General features: G+C 34.1%; 1 protein-coding gene across 1 annotated transcript; it reads left to right on the plus strand.

Annotated features, from left to right (window-relative positions):
• Nucleotides 1-13,118: 13,118 nt before the first annotated feature.
• LOC143179663 (uncharacterized) lies at nt 13,119-14,030 on the plus strand. The gene has a single exon (XM_076378977.1). The coding sequence runs from the start codon at nt 13,119-13,121 to the stop codon at nt 14,028-14,030; it is 912 nt and encodes a 303-aa protein (XP_076235092.1).
• Nucleotides 14,031-22,831: the final 8,801 nt, after the last annotated feature.

Here is a 22,831-nt window from a genome sequence, read left to right on the forward strand (position 1 = left end):
TGCCTAAGTAGGGCGTTCAAATAGCGTTATTAGAGTAAACTTTAAGTCCGGAATTTTGAAAATTTGAGTCGCGGTTCAAGCCCAAAACCCTCTTGCTTCAAAAACCTTGAACTGTAAGAGCTATACATACATGTATACATATAGAATCTTTAACGCTCTGGTCTCTAAGCTCGACGAATTGGATCATCTACTAAAAAACTGCTGTGTATAATGTTTGCGATATTCTGTGATTCTGTATATATATATAATATATTAAACCGGGATTAAAGTCCAATTTTAAAGATCAAAATCCAGATCAAGTCAAAATAAATAAGAAATATCACAGACTTATTAATTTCTTTGTTCTTATTTCAAGCATGTCTTCTCCATTTATTTATCCTCTCAGGGTGTTCTCAGCTTTCCTCGCGTTCGCGGCGAATCTGTCTGGACGGGGTCTTCGGTTAAGCCTTAGAACTTTAAGGACTCAAATTTTATATATTGTTAAAAACAAAACATAGGAAAATGGGTATTCAAGACCGTAGCCGTTTAAAGAAAATCTTGTAATATAGCAATGTAGGAGGTAAAGATTAGTGAATAGTACTTACAATTGGATACATATATGTAACTGTTATAGCTATTCTTACACATAAGCTTACTATTCTGGAAGATTTCTAAACATAACAAAAAGGAAGATCTCTTCTTTGATTTCATACAACACTATTTTACATAAAACTTTCAACTTCGATATAAAAGATTTGAACATAGAAAATATACAAGTTATATTTAGTCTTTTGAACGAAACTATGATTTCTTGTCCAAAGTTAATTTCATGTGAAATGTAGCAGTAACATAAATAAAATTGGTTGTGATTTTTAGGTTCGCGTAAAGTAGGCAAGAAGCAGAAAAATACACGAACATATCACAGATATTAATGACGAAGAAGAACAAAAAATGTAGATAATGTGGGATGTTACTTAAGATATTAAATTGCAGGAAATTCTTTTCAACCTTTTATCAATCAAATTACACGGAAAACTTCAATGCCGGTTAACTATCCTTTTAAACTTTCCTTATTCTCTGTCGTTGAAATCACTAATACCAGCACCTAATGCTTTTGCAGTATGAAAAAAATATAATATGTGGATCGGTTATTATACAAATCAAAGATGGAGTAAATACTTTAACGATATACAAGACGTTTCAAAAAAGTTATTTAATAGTTTGAGTATAAGTTTTAAATATTATCTATTTAAACTTAATGTACACATAAAATAGGGCCATATAGTAACTTGATATGTTTGTTAGTGTATGCAGTCACACAGTGAATTATTTTACTTCATAACACAATTGTATTTCAGTATGTCCTAAAATAGAATTCAATATATTTTCAAGAAAATATGTAAACGGATATCAGTAAAAATTCAAATCATTCCAGAAACATTGAGAAGGGTATGAACAAGGGGCATAAATTTTTAGTTTGTTGAATATCGGGCTAGTTCGTTAAGTAAATAGGAAGATCTATGACCGATAATAATTAATGTTCAATGAATGAGTATTATAAACTCACAATATGCAGTGTTAATGTACCAACATGTACCATTGAAAATATATTAGCAAAAATATAAGACCAGTACTTTAATACTAAACCTACCACACGCGATCAACTGACCATTTTTGAAATTTCTGTAATTTGTAAAAATTGCGCTCGAAATGCATAAAATGTACATAAAACGGTACATAAAACGTACTAAATAAAAGAAAATATTTTTAATTTCACTATCGAATTAGCTAAAATCCCATTCTCTGTTAAGATATATGTTTGTTTTTTTTTCTTGTTTTTTGGAGCGGTCATTTGACCGCTCACGGTAGGAATAGGTATACATGAAGTGTCGGTAGGTTTAGTGTTAAAATAGTGCATTTAGAATTGATGATCAATGTTCCATAAACGAATCTCATAAGACAATCATAAGATATGCAGTATCAGTATGTCAAGATGAGTATGCTGACACAGCTACTAAGTACACAGAAAAATATTCAACCGACTGCTACTCATGGTAATGAACACGTTACGATATAGGGGTGTATGATGTATAATTACGGCGACTGAAGGATAAAAGTTCTTACTCAATATTAATATAACATTAGCAATAGAATTGGAATATTTATACTGACCTTTTCAGCTTCTTTTTATAAATAAATATTTTATTTATAATATTTATTCTTATAAATAAATACGATTAAATTGAATTTGTAAGTTGTAGAACAGCAGATATAAGTTCAAAAACGATCTTTTGAAATAGTTGATCCCAACGTGTAGTTCTGTACATTTTACAGATCTGGATCCAAGAGCTGAAGTGCATTAAGTTCATTCATTTATTTTCTGTGTGATTAAACGTAGTTTTGAGATTACTTAAAAGTCGCTAATTCTGGACTTGTACTATTCTTTAACTCACCTGGTACTTGGTAAAGGTTTTAAAATAAGTCTACGCAGTAATAACTACGCAGTAAGAAAGCCCTTTCAAAAGTGAAGATTACGTAAAGCGTAAGGACGATTCAAAGAAAACCTGAATGTCTTTTTTCTATTATCCTTTTATCATACAGTATCGAGTGTTCTAAAAGTTGTGATTAGTTTTTTAAAATACAGTTTAGATCTGGTATTTGCGTTATAAAAAGCTAATCACATAAATTAAATAATATGAAATTCCGCTAATCGTTCAGTGTTTCCAGATAAAGTCCCTCCCTTTCCTCCACGAAATCACCTTTACAAACCTGTAGACAGCCATTCACCTTTCAAAGCCCAAGTCCATCGGGGCCATTCCGAGGCGGAAATGGCGGGCTCTATATTCACCACAGTTTATAACCCCAAATTCGATGTTTCGATCGGCCTCTGGACTCGCATGAGACCCTGCGCAGGGCGTAAAAGTGAATGAACAATCGCCAGGAAGGTGCACTGGGACCCCTACCCACATTGTGATTCTCGCCATCTTTTAGAAATTTTCCGGGTGATTCGCTTGCTGGCTAGTTCACTCGGCCTCATAATTTTCGCGTGAGTATGTCGGCTGCATGCGATTTAATAGCGGCACGTTTATCACAGAGCCTTGCTATCGGTGCGCGAACAGACCGAGCGGATGTGAATCACCAATCATTTATCAAGCGACGTCTAAATCGCGCGACCACCAGCCGCAACGTTACCCTCGACTCTGCTTCTACGTGCAATTAGTTATTAAATTCTGATTTTACTCAGGATTTATCGCGTTCTCTGACTCCACTCATAGATTACTCCATCGTACTATCGCCTATCGGCGCGATTCTTCGTGAAACTGAAACAATAGTCTTTGAGTAATTAATTAAATTATCGTGAAGTAGAACGCAGTAGTAGTGGATGCAGATCTTTCACTTATATAGACTTCCTGAAATTAATTATTTTACTTGTTGATAGCTTTAAAAATATAAATATGAGTTTTAAAAATAGTATAGATTTACAGACTTTCGTGCGACTTTCCAGACTTGTGCACTGGGCGTGCCAAGTGGTCGGCATATGGGCCGGCAGGGATCTAACGCTAGATACGTATTTCAAGCAACGTTGTTATCGCACGTCTACATTATTCGTCTGCTCACGAGCAAGCTGCTCGCCAGCCTCCCTGAGTCCGCGTTTGAACACTTGTTTTCCCATAAGCGTCACGAATGGGCTACAAGTGACCATTCGTACTGCTCACAACACTTGCAAATATGAACTCCAGCTCTATCTTTGTCACTCGACACTTAATGTGTCTTTCATAGATATTTTCTATATTTTCATAATATTGATAATTCGAGAAGATCGTGCGTATTCATTTGGCGATACGACAACTGATACTATATCTCAAGAATTTCGTTCCGACCTATCCTGCAATACCTATTACTTTTAGGGTGCGACACAGTAATCCAGTTTCAACCCATTAAGTTGTTTCCAGAATTAAGTTTGGCTGTAAAACAATGTCTTCGCATTAAGTGGCTAAACTGTTCACACATACAAACCTTTTACACTTGGTACAATTGATTTGCGTTTCATAAATAATTGAAGATTGTCACTGCCTGGGGAGAAGGGTCATACTTGTAATATTGAGGAGTACAAAAAGTATGTGTTTGCGTTTGAAAAGCTAACTTTCAGTGATCTAGACTGCTCGCTGGTTGAGACAATACTCTTCTGCTTACAAGTTCCGTTCGTGAGTTCAACTTCGAGTTAAAATCACGAATAGACACTTTTAATACTTACAAACAAGGCGATGCTAGGATAGTCCCTTGATTCGTTACGCTGTAGGTTTTTCTTCCTCTTATTTCTCACCAGTTTGCATGACAGGAAAATACGCACTCCAAAGCTTACCAAAGCAGGCTTGCAAGTGGCTCTGCTCGTGAGCCGACGAATAATGTAGATGCACCATAAAGGATTCTGATACCAATTTAATATTATACGAGCCTGCAAGAAGTTACGAGGCAGTTTAAGACACTGTTTAACCTGTGTTGAGTTTGAGTTAAATGAAACCTGGTTGTCCGCCATCTTTTCTGTACGACGCAAACCTCCCTAAATTGTCAATAGGATTCGACACACTTGCCAACCGCCATTGAAATGGCGCTAGGTGGTCCCGTTGAGTAAGAAAGACAACAGAAGCCAGACAAAGATAGGGAATAAGCAAGGACCTGTATGTACCCACGTCTAAGTATTTTTAGATAATTGGTCAAGGCTCAATGAGTAGAGATCTCTTATTAAAGACATAGTTAATGCAGGAAGAAATTACTCCACAAAGAATCCAAAAAGTATCAATATATCGAATTTTAATATGTATTTTGATATTAAACTCTTCTCTTCACAATCTCAAGTTTGTCAGTAAATGCGTTTATATTTTCCTACGTACAAAATATGAGAATAAACTATAAAAGTTGTGCAATTAATATTACCTATAATACTTTCATGTGTTTGAAGATTGAATACTTCGCATAAGAAATAATTGAACGGTATCTTCTAAACAAAAACTGAAATATAACATTTCTTTTTATACATGAAAATTTGTAAACGTAAATGCATTATCTGCTGGAATATTATTAATAACCACTTCGAATGTCATGAGGGATCATGATTAAAGCACGGAGAGCATGACTGAATGTTCTAAAAAGAAATGTATCGTATTTATTATAAAAATTTCAAATCTTCCTAATCACATTTTCTACTTCTTAAATGAACAAAACTCAACTACCATTCTAAAGGTTTATCAACTCAACTTAAGAGAAAACTTACTTACTATAAAGATGACCTACTCATTGGGGTTTAAACTTTGAAATAGAGGCGTAATAACATATGCATCTATTATATATTTTATTTAAAATCTCCTTAATAAATATAGTAAGTGTTAAAAATAAAACAGATAATGTTCCTTTTATCTGATGGTATTTATTCTTATTTTTTCTATAGTTTCTTAAATTACTAATTTGTGAAAAAGTTATTTATAACTTTATATTTATTATTTATCATTTCATACTACCAAATGAAATGTTTTTTGGATACTGGAGTCCTCCTTTAGTTCTCAAAATTGTTATTTATGGAATGGTACCTGCTTGTATAACGTAGTCGACCCTTACATAACGAGCGCTAATTAAACCCTTCTTACTTGATTACTGTCTCAGAGGACTTTAAGTGTTATCCCTTTTGTTATATAGAGCTCCCTTGTTAAGCTTAATCGCTAAAGACTATCTGGACCACCGAGAGAAGTCCATAAAAGTCTCCAGGCATAATTAATTTAAATTATTAACATAAACTACATATTGAAGTGAAACAAAATATTATAAGTATAAAATTAAAAAGTCTAGTTAAGAAATAAACGCGAAAGTTGCAAATGAGACAGATTAAAGGAAAACACACACCACAATAGTTTCTACTAATCCATAGATTAAAATGTATATTTGTAGTGATAGAAGCATGCATTGGAAGGATCTTTTCAGTTCAGAACAAAAATGTAATAAACCACAGCTTCACAATATGCAATTAAAGTTCAAAGCTTCAAGACAAGGGGTTAATACCCCTCAACTCTCAATCTCCTTAGTATTCTTAACTTCCTCGGATTGTATTGAACTAAACTTTGAATCGCCCAATCACCGACCCTAAAACGTTACGTTTGATTCAATGATAAAAGGATTTGACTGTAATCGACACTTTAAAACAATCGACTCACACTGATTGCGGCGATCGCATGCGAGGACGGTGATACCATATTGCCAGGAGAATAACATGCCACGGGGTAACAACCCGTGGTTAATAATTAGCTAGACTTAACTGCCTAGAGGCTAGGCAGCAGCGGCACGCAAATTCTCATTTTTCTGTGGCGCTTTTTTTCGTGATCACAAACGAGCGCGGGTATGGATTCCATGATAAGCCTGCATGTCGAATGATTTATCGTAAATCCAGAGGTCGATAAAATACTTTAATGTACAATAACGTTGGCAACATCGACAAACCCCCCGCATCTTCAACAGTAAATTTTTTACTTATGAGCTTATCATAGTGTTTTGTAAGGATACCATATGTATATGGAACATGTATGTAGGTATTATTATGTATCATTATTTATTTGTCCAAGATAATTAACATTTCAATACAAACACATAGCAAGTGACAATTACGTGGGCTCTGATTTAAACCAGGTGACTTCTTATTTTCGAAAATTAATACTGATGTTCTTTTACTGTTACTGCTATCTATGGGTATCCAAACTTGAACGATGTGATACCTATTCATTAAAACAGTAATATTCAAATATACTTGGATGCCTTTACAATTTAGACTTGAATACTCTATGTACTCTTATCATCCAGAGATCTAAACTTGACTTTTAAATATGAGTGTCCATATTTGTGTTTCCTTTTGTTCATTATTCAAATGCAAAATATCTTTATTACACTTAAATTCAAATTAGAAAGAACTTTGAGTAAAGTATAATGATTAGAGAGAGCGGACAGCAACAGATTATGTTTCTGTTTTGGTACAGAACATCGAAATGGTATACATTCTACAAATATATAAGAAGAATTTCATGTTTGAGTAATTATGAACGAAAACTTACATCAGGATACTTAAGTACATGTTCAGATTTTTCGGATATTCGAAGTACTCAAATTCAAATACAGGTATTCGCGTATTCATACTCATATTCGTTCCTCAAACCGAAGTTCGGGTTATAATGAATACTTTGTTCCAAGTACTCTGACAATGAGTATTCGAATATCTGGGTAGTAAGATCTTTAATTAAAACGTATCTAAAAATTCGCCAACTTGGAATTTTGAACAAAACCCAAAATATTAAGTGTGACCAATCTACTAAAAGTAGTTTTGATGGAAAACTTTCAGAACTGTTTTGAACACTGAAAATGTCTTCGTTTACATGTTGCTTCTCAGGGAACTCTATATTAAAGGGAAAAATTACTTTGATGGCTAAAAATACATAAAGGCTACTTTCAGAAACTTTTTTAGGTAAATTCAAAGTTTTTTCTGAAGAAACTTTAATACTTACAAAAAGTACATTTCGTGAACTACTTCTTCTAAAAATTTCGTATCAAAATATTAATTATTATAGACGCAGCAAGAAACAGGGCGAGAGGTCTCCAAAAATTTATTAGAAAGAGGACGTGTAACTTTTCACTGTAAGTTCTTAAATCAAAAAGCATACTATTTTCTTAAACAACATATAAGGCAATAGCAACAGTTACACGTACGAATTTCATACAAAAGAAATTTGTTTTAATATGATAAAACTTTACAGAAAAAAGTGGGAAATAAAGAGCATTGCTTATAATATCATGTAGGAACTACTTATTCAACTGAAAATTTCGTAGATCCTTCAACTGAAAATAGTCCTAGAAGGAACCACTACCAGAACTTAAAGTACATGAATCGTTTCGAGAAAACCCCATTTAACTCTCTCAATACTATGCCAGAGTCATTGCTAACTCGCCGTGAGTAAAAAATAACTCCGACACCGGTCACTACTGCGAGGTTTACAGTTTAAAGTGGTTAGAATCGAGTCTTACGCAGCATCTAACGAAACTTCTATAACTTTGTCACTTTTACGAATTTTACTTTAACATTTCAAGGGATTAATTTTGAAGCTCCAAGCATTAAAAATAGATAAGAAATAGTTTGGAAACTAGTTTCTTCCCTTACAGGAGATAACGTTGATTTGTATATAAGTTACAAAGAAAACTTTTTAGAAAGCCAAACTTGCCACTTTTAGACATACCTCATATACTCGTCAGTATTATTGTGAAAATATGAGATGTAATGTTTTAACCCCCGCACGCATTTGCCTGTGTCTCACGAGGGCACTTCGCAGAATACTTCAAAAGAATTAAGCTTCAAGCACTAATCCTTAATGCATGACTTGCTTCAGACATAATTAATAATTTACGTACTAAGAAACCAAAGAAAAATGGTCAGCAAGGATCAGGTAATCCCATAAATTATAAATAATGCATGTAGTACCACAAATTGCTACTAGTTATAGGTATCTATGTAATGGAAGGATCAGAAAATTAATGAACAGATATTAAACTACGTGTTATATCAGTTAATAGGAAGTAACAGATATACACATATTTTATTTATCATTTTTTATTTTATTTCATCTTTTTGGGAGAGAAATAATGTTTGTATCATACGTGGGATAACCGAATATAGATAACTTACATTGCCAATATTATCTTTTTAGCCTACTATGTTGATCAAATGGGAATTTCTCACTAAACTATGAATATAAAATTGGTACGATACTATGTAAATTATAATAACAATTTCTAACACTATTTAAATTAATTGCAAAAAAGTAAAATTTTAATATAATGGTTGCAATACGAAAATAGGATATTCCATTGATTAGTGGTTAGCTACAATTGACTAGCTTCAATGCAATTAACAGACAAATTTTTATACGAATTTCTTTTTTTATTAGCAATTACGAAAGAACTATATGGATAGTTTTATTGAAATTAATATATCCGTTTTATATTTCAATATAACCTCATTTTAATTTTGGTAACGTTCTTCAATATAATTTTCCTGCTTCTGACAAAAACTTTTGATTAAAAAGTAGCTGAGAACCAGTTTTTTTCGACTCTGCGATACGTACGTCATGGTATTAAAATGCATCATAATTTCACGAAACTTGTACGATGAATCGATTTTATATTTTGCACAAGGGTTTCTTGTCATCAAAATTAGTGGTCCTCAAAATGTGTGCGAAGTCTTGGACTTTTGCGTATAACTAAAAACTTCCTGAAGGGTTAAGTAGTCAATAAGAGGATTTAATTGCTATGAATCGGTATACAATGTAAACATTCGGCGTGAAAGAATTCAGATTTAAATTTTCTTGCGAAGTGAATATATTTAAAGATAATAGTAATAATAATAGTAATAATGGAGTCGTAAAAGGTATAAAATTCTTATAACGATACTTACAAGAGTCCATGGGCATGGAAATCCCTTTTAGGATAAAACTAAATACAATTTCTAGTATAGTATATTAAGAGTCTCACATCGTTCGTCAAAATGAGATTTTATTCTTGAGAAATTTTACTTTAAAGTTTTATTATAAATATACGCAATGTAGTGCATAAACATTGTGATTATAACATTACGTATATATTTTTTGAAGAAAAGCTACTTGGAGAATTCCATATAACTATTAGGATAGTACATATGAAAACATGAAAAATAAATTCTCGGAACACCATATACATGTCAAAAATGCTAAATTTTTATCACATGCAGAAATTTTATGTAATTTTGGAAAACAAACTCCATTTATATTTTTGAAAGCTCACACAAAACTTTTTTCTACGCGCTCAAAATGTAAACATCGTCAGAGGTATACATATACACGATTAACAAAGTGTCTACGTTGTACATTGCCTATATTTATGATAAAATTTTAAAGTGTAATTTCTCAAAAACAAAAATCCATTTTAATGAATGATATGAGAATTTCATTACATTATGTGTATACTACAAATTATATCCACTCTTATTCTGAAAGCGATTTCCACGCCCGTTAACTCTCCTTGTTAGATTTTACTTCCATAGGAACATATAATTTGTGCTTCCAGCTGGAGATACAGACGACACAATATAACACTGTGTTCAACACAGAATGTTCCAATCGGTACACAGCATTACACTGCTCAGTACAACAAAAATCTAAGTTATAGCATGTAATGCATGTTTGCTACGAACAATACAAAATTTTGATTTACTAATCACAATTCTACTGTTTAAACTATAATAGTATAGTCGATAAAAAGGCTCTAAGAAAGTACGCAAACAACGGCCGAGGTAAACCTTTGCACTCTACACAAAGGGCGTGATGAATTCACTGTATTTGTTATTGTATTTTCCATTAAGTGAAATATAATTTTACGTTTTATTCTCTGTAATTTTAATAACATCTAAATTAGAAGACTGTTAATCTTACTTTACCTAATCTACATAACAAAAATGTTTTCAATAACATTCAGCTTTTAGCTTATATAATTTATTTTCTCGAATATATCATAAACAGCTGAAAATTTCATCATTTCTTGACACATTAAGATTGTAACACCGATCATAATCGGTATTATAAGATTATTGACAAGTCAGTATCTGCTGTACCTGATGTTACAAGTTTCGTTATAGGAATAGTATTGCCTATAGATACACGCGACTGTCTAATCAAGGCGAGATGGAGTCATTTTATGGTTCCAAATTGGAAATGTAACTTAAAAAATTTCTTCCTCCACTGCATATTCTACTATACCAGTTACGTGTACGTGAACTCGACGCTTCGGACAGTTGCGTGAAGTAGGGAGACAAAGCAGATGTGACGCTTACTCTCTCGCTCTTGGAACGTTGACATTCAACTATTCAAGTTGCCAACAAGCGACACGAGGCCAGACACAATCTTTTAATTTACCCAAATATCTTTTTTCGGTTTGTAAAAGGAGTTAGCGACGGATCCAGTCCTCAAGAGGCCCGAGACGTCCTAAATTTCCGGAGCCTCATTAAGTTAAATAAATTATGCCGAATATGTATTGCATTATCTTTATGTAAAATTAAATACGCATAAAATTAAGAATATTTAGATTAAGCATCTAAGAAAACATCTGTTTTAGACTTATCGCGATAATAATGTAGTTATATAATCCACACTCTAATTGTTAAAAGCTAACAATAATTCCGTAAACTACCGTAAACTTTCATTCTGGTTGCTAATACTGTTCTGTTCGCTTACACATACGGAATGTCTAGTTAAATGGTGTATATTTTTATGGTTGTATGGGGCCCCTGTCTTATGGGTCCCAAGGCAACCGCCTAGCGCCTGTTCGTAAATCTGCTACTGATGCGGTCCCCAGAGATTTTTATGGAATTTTGAGGAATGAGTCTTGAGATCAAGCGATAATATTCTGTGGAATATCTCTATGTGTATTTTTATGAACAGCTGAAACAAATTCGTGTATATGTATTCAGAAAATGATAATAGTCTCAAGGAAGGCTGTTGGGTAGCTGTGAATGATGAATCACTTTCTTAGTGACAAGTCCTGTGTTAGATACCCAGTGTAGAAAGGACTTTTCGGTTTTTTTTTAAATATTTAAATTGTATATAATATTACTTTACAAATACTGCAATCTTGGTATATAAATTTTCATTCACAAATATATACCTAATAAATGTTTGAACTTTTCTCTACAATAAGTACATATTAGGTATATATAGGTACATATTAGGTAAATTTAGGTATGTATACCTATACATGTGCATGTATTTACAGAGAATTAAAATAACGTGGCTGACGTTGCTGCCAACTTTAGTCCATGTATACTACTAGACACGGCATGTAGGTAGTGCGTGTATAAAAAGTCCACGAGCCCGACTAAGCAAAGGTAACTGCCCAAATTCTTGTCGGACAAATCCCTGATAAACAAACTTAAGTCAAAAAATGTTAGCATTAGTATTAAAGGACGTCTCCTCTCTAGTAGACCTTTACTCATGAAAACTAAACGGGTCATTCTTTCCAACGTTTGCCCCGTTATTCCATACTCTGTGATATTAAATACCTTTAAACAAATGGGTATTAGAACAGTATCGCCTATGTCATTTATCCGGGTAGGATTCTCTGAAGCAGGCTTCTTACATATCCTCAGCTTCCGAAGACAAATTTATATTCATCCAGATGATAAAAACAAGCTTCCAGAGAATTTACAGGTGAATTTTGATGGTACTACCTACTGGATATTCATTTCAACGAACAGTTTATCGTGTTTCTTATGTAATAAGGAAGGTCACGTAGCCAAACATTGTCCAACCACTAACAATAGTCTAAATTAACAGAATGATAATCCTTCTTTACTGACTCATGAAGAGAAATCTGATTTAAATGCGGAAAGCTATTCTCAATTAACTGGTTAGAAAAACTCTCAGAAAGCTATACCAGATCTTAATGAAATAATGGATTTTGATGTGACTAAGGTGTCTAATAAAAGACCGCTTTCCTCAACTGCATCAAATGCCTCTCACGGTATATCAGAAGAGATTAACAAAGAATTCTTTCTGTCACTCTTAAACACCAACTCATGTAAAGATACAGCTGCCTCGAGCTTCATGAGTCCTATTCCAGCTAAAAACTTGATTGTTCCTGTCAAGAAAAAGAAGAAAACTGAATGCTCTTAAGAAGTGGCTAATTCTAATGCAATGGATGATTTGGATCAAGTTTTAAGACTAATCAAACATACGCTTGTCCAACATCCAGATACTTACGTTCTACGGTGTGATCAATACAAAGAATTTTTAACTAAAGCTAAGAGCAATACAAACATCATTCGGCTGGCCCAGTGTTATACTGATGGTCTGACTCAACTTGTTAAGATGCTTCGTGAAATTTATCCCTGTATTTCTAGTAGATTTATTAAAAATAGAGTCTATAAAATTCTTAAGAAATTGGAATTCAACGCCGACTGGTCCGAAGATAAGGAAGAAGATATTTCTGGCTCATCTTTAGATCTTGGATCCGACTCTGATGTTTCCCTCTCACCAGAAAATCTTGCTTGCAATATACAGAAGACTTAAGCTTATCTATAGTGAATCATGAACAGTCTTAATTCTAATCCTCGCTCTAGTTCTGACCTTAAAGTTGTTTTTTGGAATTGTAGAGGTATTTCTAAGTGCGGTGTAGAACTCCAAAAATATTTGGAGAATGTTGATGTGTTTATTGGTGTAGAAGCTATGCTCAATAGTAACAAAGAATTTGATATTCCCGGTTTTCACTCCCTTAGAATCGACAGAAATAACAGACCTGGTGGTGGTCTTATCTTTTTGGCAATAAAATCTCTTAACTTTTGTCCTGTACAAGAATTATGTAATATAGTTAATAATTTGGAAACTGGGGCTATCAAAATGCATGGTGTAAGTCCTTCTTTAGTGTTAGGAGGTTGCTACAGAGTTCCTGGCACTTATATTTCTCAGATGGAGTGGGATCAACTCTTGTTAACAATAAGCTCCCATGGTCCTTGTCTCATCATTGGTGACTTCAATTCCCATAGCACTCATTGGAATTGCTCCATAACAGATTCCAATGGTACTAGACTTTTAAATTCCATAAATGGTTGCGACCTAATTTTAATTAATCGCAACATTCTTGCACATATAGATACACATAGGAAAAAATTCTCGAACTTAGACCTTGCTCTTTGTTCACCTGAAATTTTCGAGATTGTCAAAGTTAGTATTTTTGATGATACTTGGGGACCGGATCATTTTTTTTTAAGTCTCAATTTAAGGGTAGAAAAGGTACACTATTTCAAACACTGTCGCCGACTCTCTTCCAAGAAAACGGATTGGACGCAATTCCAATCTTTATTGGAAGAATCATATAATTGTCTTCTTGATCCTCGCTATGAATTACGAAGTACCATTGATAAATATAACTTTTTTACCAAATTAATAACTGATGCTATTGTAAAAAGTACTCCTACTCCTATATTGGTTAGTCCTAAGTAATGTACCCTGTACCCTGGTGGGACAGTGAATGTGCGAAACTCATTCGCCTTAGACAGGTTGCTTTTAAAAAATGGACTTACACTAGTTGTATAAATAACTATATTGAATCTAAAAAGCGTAAGGCTACCGCAAGGTAATACATTAGGAAACAGAAAAGAGACAACTTCAGAGAATTTGCTGCAAACATCAACTTCAAAGTTGATGTACCGTGTAGAAATTTGAAAAACAAATGGGCTAATATAAAACCAGACAAAAGTAATCCCTCAGATCGTATTAATAATATTCAAGAAGCAATTAACAAGATTAGTTCGCCCTGGGTACCTACAGTTCCAACTACTTCTCTTTCTTTACCGGTTAACAATATAAACGATCGGTTTCCCAGCTCCATATTTAACTCACGTGAATTTAATCTGGCTCTTAATAGTTGTAGTCTTAAGGCATCTCCAGGAACCGATAATATTGAATATAAAGTTATTGTTATGTTACCTCTTAAGTTTAAGCTTATTCTGCTTGATCCCATTAATGAAATTTTCCTGAATATACCTTCCCCTCTTCTTAGAGGGATAGCCTGACGTATTTTATTGGTAAAAAGGATGGTAATGTTCGCCCCATCTCACTTACTTTTTGTCTCTGTAAAATTTTGGAAAAAATGATTGAGCTTAGACTTCAGTGGTGGGTGGAGTCCTCTAGTTTTCTACCACCGTCTCAAGCTGATTTTCATTCCGTAAGATCCTGTTCCGACAACCTTGCCACGTCAACTTTGACCATTAAGCAGGCCTTCTCGATGAATAAGGATGTTTATCATGCTTCCTTGATATCAAGGGAGCTTTTGACAATGTCAACAGTGATATTCTCCTTCAGAAATTGTACGACATGGGATGTCCTGGCAATATTATTGATTTTGTAGATTTTTTGACATATGAACGGAATGTTAGGTTTATTCTCAATTCACGAAACACAGTAACAAGGAAGGTATTTAAAGGAATACATACGCAACAAATGTTTTAATAGACTTAACATCTTAAAATTTACAAGTGGCATAAGATGGGGTGCAGACCCATCTACTCTTCTTACTCTATATAAAAGTCTTATTCGTTCAATCATTGATTCCAGCTCTTATATATATTTCCTTAAGAATGAAGATCTCAAGTTAAGAATTGAGAGAATTCAGTTTGCAGCCCTTCGTATCGCCTTGGGTTATAGATGTAGCACCCCTAATAATGTCCTTTTGGAAGAGTCCAAGTGCTGTCTGCTTCAACATAAATCTGCTTTCCTATGTAACAATTTTCTTATAAAAAATGTTTCGAACAGGGGAATAGCTCTTTATAATTTAATACAAAGGCTCATAGAATCTACAAGATGGTCCAAATCAGTAAACAAAGCTCGATCTATACTTCCTTAGTCCGTCGGTAGAAATAAATACTGAACTTGGTCTCCTTCTTAAGGAAGCAATAAACCCTAATTCTATCTTTTCGGATCACCTCGTTAATAGGCCTCCCAACTATATAGCTATTTTTACTGATGGTAGTAAAAATGTAGAGATAGGAATGGTCGGTGCGGCTTGTTTCTCACCTGAGCTAAACAAATCCCGCTTACTAAGTCTACATGTCTGTCTTCTCTGCTGAATGTATTACAATCAAAGCTGCCCTTCAGCTTGCTTTTGATTGTTTTAATTTTAATATTTACATCTATTCTGACTGTTTTGAGTATTCTGCAAGCACTGTGTAACTATTCGGGCAGCGTTAAATCCAATCCCTATAAGTATAATGATCTAAGCTAGGCCTGCGAAGAGTTTCAACTTTTCGCTATACTTTCAGGAATACAGCCTACTGCTGCTCACCACTCGAATCGTTTTGCAGTAAGTTAGCTCCTTGTGGCGACGTAAGATAATCAGAGTTCAGGGGCGACTAGACACATATAAATAGGAGAAACGAACGGGCAGGATATGTTACACTTGAATGCAATATATTTCCGCGTCACCCTGCAGGTATTACTGTAGACGCGTTTTTTTTTTAAAACACTACTTGCTTGTTTTAAAACACTTCTCATCGTATAACTGGCACAAAAGCAGTCATTTCTGATACTAGACTTGTTGATAGAGTAAGAGCATTGTAGTAATAGTATTTTCAAAAGTGCTTAACAAAAAATTCGGATTTTAAAATCATGGTACCGTCTGTAACGCCTAATTGCATCCGGGCATCGAACGATATAATACAGATGATTGAGAATGATTCGAATTGTGACGTGTTTAGTATCATTTTTATGGGCAGAATATAAGGAATTCATTCGCACTATTTTTAAAAAGTTCAATAAAAATTGGAGATTTTCAATAAGTGACAATGAATATTTTCTTTAAAGAGAGCAATCTCGGAGCGAACTTCTTGGAGTGTTGTTGGCGTCGAGCTCAAGTTAGTTTATGGCCCGGCAATCAAAGGTTAATTGCTTTTCCGCAAAATGTAAACTTTGTTATTATGCATGCTATCATTGTTAAAGTGATAAAGATGAATGTTTTATGTTCTGGCGATGAAAATGGTACCAAATGTTATGCAAATCAGACCATTTTTAGTGAAGTTAGGGTAAAATTGTAAAAATCGTTTTTGTACATAATTTCTTTATATATCATTCTGACTGTGTCATATTTGGTATCATGTTAATCAGAAAAACATAAGGAATCGATTGATGATACTTGCATCGAAATATGATAAGAAATGTAGAATTCTATAATTGGGAATGCTAAAGCTTAGTCCGATTTTTAACTTTTGTGACTGTATTGTTCCTTGAGTTTCGAACCCCTGCTGGAATAGCTCTCGTGGGGTCACCCATCCACTGCGGTAGAAGGGATGTTCTGTGTGCAGCTAGCTGTTACGATTTGGGTGCAGTTATGCGTTACATTACTGTACATGGTCTAAAGTCCAAGTCGCGGGTAAGCGGCACGAGCCATGTGCGATCTTCTCGATTATACAAATACTTTCACTTTCCAACTTATAGTTAAAATTAGAGATGGCGTGATTAGTGACTAACAGTGATTCATTATTATGATCGCAGAATCACGATCGCGATTTAACTTCATTCACAACCGTGATTGTGGTTTTTGATTTTGACTGAACTTGCACAATGTGCTTATAACTTTAATCCTGAATCTGCATTAATGAATTGTTTTTTTATAAAATACTTCAATATAGCTTGCACCTAAATCTATCTGTATATAATACAAATTTACTTTTAATATTAAAAATAAAATGTAATTGAATTTGTTTTTCTCATCCTATATCAGTACCAATATTTTAAGGAGTAAAATATTAATTTTTCCTCTCGATATAAAAAACTTATATGTATATTTAGAAGAAATCCATATAGACCTAGACTTTTACGTACTAGTTTGTATGCTCCACTAATTATCGCTATGGAAAAAATCAAAATAGAATAACAGAGTTTTGTATATTCAAAATTATTACATGTGAAATAGGCTTCAATATATATATTTAGCATGATTTAAATATATAAATATAAAACATACAGGTTATTGTCTATATGCATTTAGATCGTGGATGTAGGAATATTCTTGCAACCATGATTTAGATTGACATCTGACGTTAAGTACAAAGAATAGTTCTGCCATCAATGGCAATCTGTCCACCAATCAGAAGAGATCACGAAAAATCATGAACCATTCTGAAAAACCACCATAATTGGGAACAAACGTGATTGAATCACTTGTGATTCAAAAATAGCAGTTCTAGCCATTTCTCGTTAGAACAGGACTCTTTGGTGTGATTATCAGAGTGATATATGAAATTCTGAGGGATGAATCTTTAAATTTGAACTCAAATTTCCCGAAAATTAAGTATCTTATAAAAAGAATTGTATTCTTTGTTTTCGGTTTCCTTTTATATCTATGTAGAATCACCTCTTCCCGGTTATATCGCACGTCCTGCTACAACTATCTATATTCAGAAGCTAGTAATATTCTCAAAATAAGGAGTTGGGTAGCTGCGGATTATAGTTTCATTATAAGTAACACGTCCCAGGTACCCATACTGGGTAGTATGGTAAGAATTATCTTTTTTAAATGTTTAAATTGCATGTAACAAATATTCCAATTCCTTTATACAAATCTTCATTTCTAAATACATATCTAACAAATAAGTACATACATTTGAACTTTTTTCTGGTTTCTTCTCTACATTTTACCGAGGACTTTTCATTCGGGCGGAGATGCAGCGTCGAAACAAGCATAACGTTTCCGTGTATATGTGATCTACTGCATTTCATTTCTTATATGCCATGTGTGGTTGTGTGCATTGGACGCAACGTGAGACACGTTATTTTAATTCTCTGTAAATACATGCACATGTATGTATATATATATATATACATACGTATATACCGAATATGTACTTATTGTAGAGAAAAGTTCAAACATTTATTAGATATGTATTTGCGAATGAAAATGTATATACCAAAATTGCAGTATTTGTGAAGTAATATTACATACAATTTAAATGTTTAAAAAAAAAACCAAAAGTCCTTTCTACACTGGGTATCTAACACAGGACTTGTCACTTAGAAAGTAATTCATCATCCACAGCTACCCAACAGCCTTCCTTGAGACTATTATCATTTTCTAAATACATATGTACGAACTTGTTTCAACTGTTCATAAAAATACACATAGAGACATTCCACAGAATATTATCGCTTGATCTCAAGAATCATTCCTCAAAATTCCATAAAAATCTCTGGGGACCGCAGCAGTAGCAGATTTACGAACATGCGCTAGGTGGTTGCCTTGGGACCCATAAGACAGGGGCCCCATACAACCATAAAAATATACACCATTTAACTAGACATTCCGTATGTGTAAGCAAACAGAACAGTATTAGCAACCAGTGCCAAAAATTTCAAGCAAATCGAATGAAAGTTTCGATAGTATACGGAACTAAAAAGATAAAGAGCGAGAGAGTAAGGGTCATGTCTGTCTTCTCTTACAAATTTTCGCAACTGTCCGATGTTCCGAGTTTACGTACATGTGGCTGGTGTAGTGGTATATGTAACAGAGGGGGAAATTTTCTAAGACGCGGTTCCAATTCGGAACCATAGAGTGACTCCATCTCACCATCATTATGTAGTCGCATGTCTATAGGTCGTGGATATAACGGATGGAGCATTAAGTGGACTTTTAGAGGAGGGGGTAAAATTGACTTGTTACAGAGGGGAGTTGCCTCCGCCATATGCATGACTCTTCGATATGGACAGGTCGGTATCTGCAGTTACTTTTCGTTACAGGAACAGCATTATCTACAGACATGTAGCTGTATAATAAAGGCGAGATGGAGATACTCTATGTGTATAATTCAGGATACTTTCGTTCGATTTGCTTTAAATTTTTGGTAGTTGTCGCTAATGCTATTCTGTTCTGTTGCATTGTTGTACGTATGGAATTGCTATTGAAATAATGTATACGTACACATTTTTTGGGACCCTGTCTTACGAGTTCCAGAGATTTTTATGGAGCTTTTAGGGAAGAGTCTAGGAGTGGTGACGTTTTGTGGAATATCTCTATGCGTATTTTGTATGAACAATAAAAACAATTCTATGTACATATCTTTAGAAATTAATAATAGCATTCTGAATAATAGCTGTTGAGTACCTGCGAATCATGATTTCTTTCTAAGTGACAGATCTTGCGTTTAATATCTAGTATGGAAATAACTTTTTTGTCTTCTTAAAATATTTAGATTACATGTAGCATTATTTCACAATTACTGTAGTTGTTTTGTACAAATTTTCATTCATAAATATATATCTAAAAAATATGTGTGACATTGCAGTCAGCTGTTGTGTTCGACGTACACAACTGCACGCAACCGCACACAACCACCCACAACACATGAAAAAACAATTGTAATAGATCACATTCACACAGAGGCGTTGCGTTGCGTGTCTTTCGAAACTTCGTTTAGAAATAGGTAGCGGAAATTCCTCGACAAAGCAAAAAAAGAAAGTAGAAAAAAGTTCAAATATATATGTTAAATATGTATTTATAAATGATAATTTGTGTAAAAAAATTACAATGTTTGTAAAATACTGTTATATGGAATTTAAATATTTAAGAAAAGGAGAGAAAAAGTTCTTTCGAGACTAGATATTGAACCTGGAACGATGTTACTTACAATCAAACTATTATCCGCAATTACCCGACCGATTATTTTGAGAATATTATTAACTTCTCAATATACATGATGTGTCAGGTCGTGTGGTACAATTGAGAAGAGGGTGATTCAGTGATATTAAAAATAAAGAATATAATCTTTGTATAAAAGACTTAGTTTTCGGGGATGCTTAATTTAAAGATTCGTCTGATATGTGTAATTGTCTATCCCCGGGCTCCATACACATATAAAGGAATAAGCGGTGCTAATGTCATTACTTTATACGTATATGCCTTCCCGGTTGTACCACACATCCTGCTACAGTCTATGTATAGATTTGTTTGAATTGTTACCAAGAAATACGCATTAGCACGAGATATTTCACAAAATGTCATTGTTTAATTTCTAGATTAATACCTCAGAATTTTATACAATTGTCTAAGGGTCACACTAAAGGGTCTCTTTCTAATTGTAAGTTGGAAAGTAAAAATATTTCGACAATCCAAAAGATTTGTGTGGCTTGTGCCACTTACCTGCAGCTTGAATAGCGTTCGAGTTTCAAGAGCGAAAGAGTAAGCTTCACTTTAAATTCGTCTTATCTTTTGTTCTTCTGAAGCTGTTTAAAGTGGTCCGAAATAACGAGTTCACGTATACGCAGCTCGTGTTATGTGTGTAATGGAGGGTGACATTTTTAGTAATGCATATCGCTAATTTGGGTATCACAGATTCCGATTTCACATTGGCAATCTTCTTAATTAGGCGCCGCCTCGTTTGCACAAGCCCAACTAAACTTGTCACATATTCTAATCTGTTTTATTGATAACCCAGCAAAAAGTAATGCTGAGACATGGGTTTACGGGAGCTAACTTTTCGTCCTTGTATGAGAAATTTTTGAATTGAGAAAGGGTTCATTTGAAAGAAAAAAGTTCAATGAAGCGCACTCTGGTCATCATTTAATAAGATTGTGCTGATTTTGGTAATGCGTGTTATAAAGTAGAACAAAGATCGACCGTTCACAGCTGTGGAATCCAAGCAATTTAATGTAATTTAGAGAATGTTCTGAACGAAATCATGACCAGAGCGCGCTCCATAGAACTTTTTTCTTTCAAATGAACCCAGCTAAGATTCCTAGCTGAAAAGCTTCTCATATGAGGACGAAAAGTTACCTCCTGTACATCCATATTTTTCTCAAATTTTGTCAGTAAGTTTACTCCCTTAAGCATTAATACTATAGTTTGATTTTCGAAAAAGGAGACCTGAGCTGGGAGAGCTCAGGTCCCACGCGGTACATTTCGCTACTGTTTACTTCTTAACCAATATCCTTCGACAGTTAAGTGCTGGGGTCTCGCCTATTCCTTGTCTTTGTAGATTTTTGATCCTGCTCTGTCTAAAAGGGCTTGACTAATATCGTTGTCATAGTAACTGAATAGGATACCGAATTCTATTGGGTAAAGTGGAAAATAGGCATCGCACAGAATGAATGGCGGACAGCTGAGTCAGTACATCGTGTTACGACGATGCATATTATGTTCTTTTATCCGACAAATATAGATGTATTAAGATTCCGATGTAAAACTTACTTGAATAGTACATAAAAGTAAAATGTAAGTAGAAAGTAATTGGTTTACATTAACTTTACACATTAATGCTAGTAATAACTGTATAAGTATCTAATAAAATGGAATAAAAAAAATGAAATAAAAGTAAGAGAACACCTCAGTTAATGACACGTTTTAGTCATTGCAGATACAAAGATCTTGTTTCTTAAATTGTCATTTCAACGTAAAAGTTCTCTTATTTCTCCTCTTTAATTCGTGCAGAATAATCCTGAAGTAGGAAGAACCTCCCTAATATCGCGATATATACTGCTTTAGCCTGCCTTTTTTTATAATATGATTCAATTATTGTTTTGGGACATGTAATTGTAACATTAGAATTAAAGTATTATACAATGTGAAAAACATGTGCGAATTTATGTATGTATCTAATGTTATTGCTTCTTCTGTTACATCTGAATTAGGAGGGGCCAGCGTTCGGTTTTTTAATCTCGTTTTATATGGCCTCTCAAATTATTCTTGAATTTAAAATTGCTCCATGATGTGCCATAGACGACACCACTTATCGCCCACGGGCAAATGGCGGCGACCATCACTCCGCCCTTCTATTTATGACCCCCCCGCCCCGAAAAGCACCGTCCTTTTGATCCATGTTGTAGGTAATACAATTCCTACAACGAAAACTGTAACAGCAGATACCTATCTGTCAATCTTGAAAAGTCACGCGACTACCGTACGCTCTTAATTAGATATGCTAAATGTTTGGGTATAGGTTCAAAAGAGTGTAACGTACTCTGGTATTACACTAAGGAACTAAACTGCGTTCCAAGAAGTACTTTAGACAATACAGTACAGTGTAACATTGTGTATTGTAGCTAGAAAGCACCCATTACTGTCTCGATGAAATCTTGTTCGAGCACTCATATTTCCTTGGAGTTACCGTAGTCTTTGGTAAAAGTTAGAAAAAACATTACTTTCTCAAAGACGAAGGATAGTCCAGCAATAAGTGAGAGTATGGTTTCAACAAAACGCGAGTGTACCATTGAGCTTATATCAAGTTTATATTGTATGGTTCAACACAATAAAATGAATT

This window comes from Calliopsis andreniformis, chromosome 5 (assembly GCF_051401765.1).
Source record: "Calliopsis andreniformis isolate RMS-2024a chromosome 5, iyCalAndr_principal, whole genome shotgun sequence".
Classification (NCBI taxonomy): domain Eukaryota; kingdom Metazoa; phylum Arthropoda; class Insecta; order Hymenoptera; family Andrenidae; genus Calliopsis; species Calliopsis andreniformis.

What these genes read in the sequence shown, in the direction of transcription:
- LOC143179663 (XM_076378977.1), top strand. Translation starts at nt 13,119, where the DNA reads ATGAACAGTCTTAATTCTAATCCTCGCTCTAGTTCTGACCTTAAAGTT.